Source organism: Bufo bufo, chromosome 4, assembly GCF_905171765.1.
Source record: "Bufo bufo chromosome 4, aBufBuf1.1, whole genome shotgun sequence".
Lineage (NCBI taxonomy): Eukaryota > Metazoa > Chordata > Amphibia > Anura > Bufonidae > Bufo > Bufo bufo.
The window spans coordinates 170,577,611-170,583,610 of record NC_053392.1 but is presented as its reverse complement, the minus strand read 5'-3'; the positions used below and the strand labels follow the sequence as shown (position 1 = coordinate 170,583,610).

The 6,000-nt window shown below is 38.8% G+C and overlaps 1 protein-coding gene across 1 annotated transcript in view; it reads right to left on the bottom strand.

Annotated features, from left to right (window-relative positions):
- Positions 1–3,771: 3,771 nt before the first annotated feature.
- The window catches only part of LOC120997814 (arylacetamide deacetylase-like), a 97,095-nt gene continuing 94,866 nt past the window's right edge, over positions 3,772–6,000 (bottom strand). The window contains exon 5 of the mRNA XM_040428105.1: positions 3,772–5,078. Coding sequence (XP_040284039.1) covers positions 4,473–5,078 — 606 coding nt within the window. The 3' untranslated portion in view covers positions 3,772–4,472. The remainder of the gene's footprint in view (positions 5,079–6,000) is intronic.

Sequence of the window (6,000 nt, the reverse complement as noted above, 5' to 3'; positions counted from 1 at the left end):
CACCTGTTCAGGGTTTTTGCCTCCCACCTAGTTTTGGCACACAATAACTGATGGAAATAACTGATCAAATAACTAAAGTGTAAACGAGGCCTTAGTTGGCTAAAGTTAGCTTTTTTGAAGTTTGATATTTTTGTTCCTCCCTGAAAAAACACTCTTTTGAATGACATTTGGAAGTTTATTATTTTATGGTCACTATTTCCCAGGTGTCCCCCAACTTGCACATCTGTTGTTCTGTCATGTCTATTGGTTAATACCAAGTCCAGTGTGGCTGTCCCTGTGGGTCCTAAACCAGTTGGCAAAGGTAATTGTCTTTGGTTATTGTCAAGAACCTGTTTCCTTTATAAGATATACAGCTTTCCCATTCTATTTCTGGGTAGTTGAATTAACCCATAATAACAACCTCATGATCTGCTGCCTCATCTATCTTGTGTAGTCGTAGATTTTCTGAGGACTCTGGTATATTCTGCGGCTTATAATAAACTCCTATTAGTATTTTATTATTGTTTTTGCCTCCATGTATTTCTACCCACAGTGACTACACATGTTCAGGTCACTCACTTATATCTTCCCGGAGTGTGGGCTTTAGACAGGCAAACCCCTCCCACTTTTTGGTTTTGACTATCCTTTCTAAACAGTCTGTAACCCTGTACATTAACTGCCCAGTCATAGCTATCATCCAGCCATGTCTCAGTTATTCCCACTATGTCATAGTCCTCCTTAGTCATTACTAATTCCAGTTCCCCAGTTTTATTAGTCAGGCTTCTGGCATTAGTGTACATACAATTGAGAGGTTTATGTATATTTGTTACCCTACACCTTTCCTTATGAACTGTTCTAGTCCCTCCTTCCATTCCTCTCCCAGTTCAATTACCTTGTCCCCGGTCTCTATCTGCACTATATTCCCCTCCTATAATGTAATTACCCTCCCCACCAATCCTTAGTTTAAACACTCCTCCAACCTTCTATCTATCTTCTCCCCCAAAACAGCTGCCCCTTCCCCTTTGAGGTGCAGCCCTACGATAGAGCCTGTAGCCAACAGAGAAGTCGGCCCACTTCTACAGGAACCCAAACCCCTCTTTCCTACACCAGTTCTTGACCCATTTGTAAACCTCCCTAATCTCCTGCTGCCTTTCTTGTGTGGCTCGTGATACAGGTAGTATTTTGCAAAACACTACATTTGAGGTCCTTGCTCTAAGCTTGTGACCTAAATCCCTAAAATAACTTTTAAGGACGCTCCATCTACCTCTAACTTGCCAGTCCCTCCCAGTAATCTGTCAACCTGATCCGCGATATGTCGAACTCAAGCGCCAGGAAGTCAACACACCGTTCGACGATCCCGGTCTTTGTTGCAGATCGCCATATCCGCACCCCTAATAATTGAATCTCCCACTACCAGCACCTGACTGGCCTGCCCTTCTCTCCTGCTTACTGGAGCTGACATTCCCCTGACTGGCACAGGAAGTGTCTGGCTGCAGCAGTGCTCTCCCTGAACTAACATCCCCCTCATCTGCCAAACTTGCTTGGGGTGTGTTAGATCAGGGCTAGCCTCCCTGGCACTCTTCCCTCTACCCTGCTTTCTAAATGTTACTCAGCTACCTACCTCACTTTCCTGAGCCTCCATGCTAACACCCTCCCCTATAGAGTGAGCAGGAAACTCTGTCCAACTCTGTCCCAAATTGCCAACGCTTCTCAGTGTTGAAACTCGCTCATTTAGATACACAATGTGCGATTCCAAACGAGTGATTTGCTCACATTTTGTACAAAGATATGCACCGTCAAATGGCTGTCCCAGGACTGCATACATTAGACAAGATGTGCACCAGACTGCGCTGCCAATAATGGAATACATACTAATTGCGGATTACGCAAGAAAAGAGAAAGAAAAATTAAAATACAACCATGCAATTCTAAGAAACTGAATTACTGTAGTCCCCTCCTAAAGTCCCTGAATATCAAGTCATGTAATCTAAAGTCACACACTTAAAAAAAACACACACTTCAAATCAAAAACGTAAACGCTCACAAACTCACTTTGTTTGTCTGCTTGAATAAGTGCTGCTCCCAAACATCTTCAAACCAGACTGCTTTTTTTTTTCTCTAGATAAACATGCATACTCAATTCCGAGTTCTGTTTTTGTTTTTTCTCAAAGGGGAATGAGACATTTTGTTTTTACATTTCTCATACTATTCAGTACTTATTTATTGTTATGTCTGGTATAGAATATTGAAATAGGCATAATGAGGTTCAGTTGTAGAATTCAATAATTCATTGTGCAAAAAAACAAGTTTTATTTGTATAAACAAAAGTTTCATCTTCAATTAGAAAAATGAAGTAAAAGTGGAGAAAATCATACCTTCACCTTTTTGCAAACAAAGTTTTTCAAAATAGATGCCATGAGAATAAGAGTTCCTCCTGGGTCACAATTATTGCATGAATGAAATACAGCATGGTTAAATGGACAGATATCAACCATTGAATTATACTATAGACACATTCCTGTAAAAGGTGCAAAAAAAAAAAATGGGACTCCCATTTAGCATTGTCCTTTACGCAAGAGTGGTCATGAATCTTGAAGGAACACCATTTTAGGAGTAAATAAGATCTCAGCTGAGGCTTCAAGTGGCATCTTAATCAACTATTTGGTTTGCTAAATTATCCACCAACTTGTGACAAATGTCCAAGTCACCAAGTGTTGATTTAGTTGATTTGTGTCACGTCACCCCTTTAATTTCTAAACATTGTGAGTAGCTATATACAATATTTGCTTGTCTTAAAAATTCCTAAATCTTCACACTTTAAACTAGCCATCGAAATTTCACCTTAGGCTATGTTCACATCTCCGGCCAAAACTCCGGCAGTCTGCTCTAACAGAGGAACAGGTTACCAGAGTTTACTTTATCCGTCATAGCCAGTTACCATCAGATGCCCATGAAATATAATGGGATCTAATGTGTATTCAGCGGCTTTCCAGCATAAATGTCAGCTTTCTGCCAGATATGCATGCAGTGGTATTTGTCTAGCTGAAACCCAGCATTTACGCAAGAAAGCCACAGTAACCCTCTTATAGCCCATTATAGTCCTGACTCCTTGGCGATCTGGTGGTGCCCCCTCCCAGAACAGATTACTAGAGTTTGTACCACAGATGTAATCCTACCCTTCACAGAATCCATCAGTGTCTTAAGCCAATGGGAACAAGGATCTAGTTGGCTCATTATGCGGTTAGTGGTTGACAACTGTTGGCCAATTGACTATTTTAGGGATGAGTGAATTGATTTGTACGCATTGATTAGTTCATGTGAACAAATTTTATGTGTGAGGGAGCGTCATTCCACAGACATTTCTCTAATGTGCCGACAGATTAACATGGCCAAACATCTTGCACAGCCATAATAATCTTGGGTATGCACCATTACTACAAGTATCAGTGCATGCACAAAGGATCTGCCTGGTAAACCGAATCAGTGACTGTGCAACGGCCGTTAAAACTCATTTAGCGGCACATGAGAATTTGTTGATGTGAATTTGTTTTTATATCATTGAGCATGTGTCAATACTCACAGTGACAGCACATGCCCAAGATTAACAAAGACGCTGGAGATGTGCAGTCATGTTAATCTGCCGGCAAAGGTAGCATCCAGAGCTGTGGGGACACTCACTCAATTTGTTCAGTTCATACACTAGACTATATTACTATTTATTGTCTAATTATCATTTGTGACTCCACTTTGATTGTAAACCACCAATCTATGCCTAAATCCTTTGTTTTTAGATTCTTAGGCTAGATTAGGGCCTTAGGCTCTGAGGATATATCCATTTTAGTTGTCTCGAAATGTAGTTGGATGACAACCATGTCATCTCAAGAAATTTTAGAACTGGTTTGATAAAGTAGCTACTGTATGTAAATAATTCTAATGCCAATAGAATGAATAATCTTTAAAGAAGCACTCCCACAAAAAGGTAAATGATGTAATCTGTAGTGAATGTAATCTTCTCACCAGTGACTGTATTTGTGAGTTATAACCTCCCTTCTGATCCTTAGCTGTGTCATGTGAACAGCACTCTAATTTCCAACTGACACAGGACAGGAAGTCAATTACTTCTCTGTTTATTCCGATGAGACCGACATTAAGGTTCCCATAGGAATACACAGAGAAACTGACTTCCTGTCCACATAAGATGCTGTGTTATTTGGAAATACAGAGTGCTGAACACATTGCACAGCTGTGGATCAAAGGGGTGGGGGGGGAGATAACTCACAAATACAGTCACTAGTAAGAAAATTACCTTCACTACAGTTTACGTCATGCACCTAACAGGTCACAGAATTCTATTTATTGTGGAAGTGGTTCTTTAAGTTTAGAAGGCACACGAAGAGACACGCTGTTGTAAAATAGGTGTCTCATAATTTAGTAGGAACAGGAATTAACACCAAAAAAGATTAAGACATTGTATTAATTTCCTTATAGACTTGTCACAGGTTGGTATCGAGCCAGTCTAGATATTTGTCCACCGCACGATTTGCTAAAGATAAATCAAATGGCCATACAATCATTAAAAATATACCATGGAACGTGTCATAGCATTCATGTACTACATGTACCCCAACTTTTCTAAGTCTTGACACATACATTAAGCCATCATCTCTAAGCACATCATACATGCAGGTAATTACATATGTCAGTGGCAGACCAGATAACTTTTCATCTGCTGCCAACAAAGGAGAAGCTCTCACATCCAAAAGTCCTGGGTACTTTTTAACAAACAAGGTATTCTGGTTCTTAGGCATATTGTAAACATGATTCTTTTTTAGGGATTCAGGCAACAATGTACTCCAGTTAACATACTTAAATAAATGAGCATTTTCAGATCCTATATGTTTGTTAGACATCATTGCTTCAAACAGGGATCGATCTGTGGTGAAGTATTGGCTCCAGAAACTGACCGTCGACGTCCTGGAGAGTAAAGGCATGTCGAGATTTTCTTTGTAAGATGGAGTATTAAAGTCAAGAGCTTGGAGAGCTGGATATATTAATGCTTGAATCTTGAATTTCACATTGACTTCTGGGTCGTGAAGCAGCTGTAAAAATCAAATCCACGTCTTAAGAAACAAATTAACATCTGTATAGGAGTCAGCAACTATTTCATTACACGCAGAGTCAACATGTTTAGTTTTGTTCAGAACATTGAGATACTTTTGAAAGCTTGAGATTTCATTGAAATTTAAAATAAATAAATAAATGCGTTTCATGGACAAGCAGAGAAGCGAGACAAATGTCAATTGTATATACTTTGCATTTTATCCTTATTAGGTTTAGTTGCTTCCAACCCGTATAGCCAATAAAAAAATGCATATATAAAAAACTGTTTCCCCACACAGTTATTAGCAAAATGCACTGTAAAAATGTACAGTAGTTATTCAAAGTTGAACTGGGATATGCATGAAGCACCAAGTAATGGTGGATTAAGGCTGCACTGACACGACAGGGAAAAAACAATGTATGACGGCTGTTTATTTTTTTTTAAACACCCATCACAAGTCTATTTTACAAGAACAATAGAAGTCTAAGGGGTTATTTACATGGCCATTTTTTTTTATGACCAGTGACTAACAGACATAAAAAAAAATAGAATATGTTCTATTTTGTCCCTTATCATGGACCAGCAAGCCCCTATATAGTTGAAGGGAACCGGTTTTAAGGTCCATATCTCAGGCAAGCATCAATTAAAAAACATTTTCATTTTCTAACAGATTATTTCAATCTGTTGGAATGTAGGCAAAATGTTTTTCATGCAATTAATTTAATTCTGCTTTTAATTGACTATTATTGTAACTGAACTTAAAAAAAAAAAAAGTTTGTCCGCTCATTAAAATCAAATTAAAGGGGTTGTCCAAGTTATGGAAAAAATAAATAAATATAGCACTGTAAATCTGATGGTCAGTGATATATAACCAAGCTAAGCAAGTTTTAGGCCAAAAAAAAATCTATTTCCTCATTTTC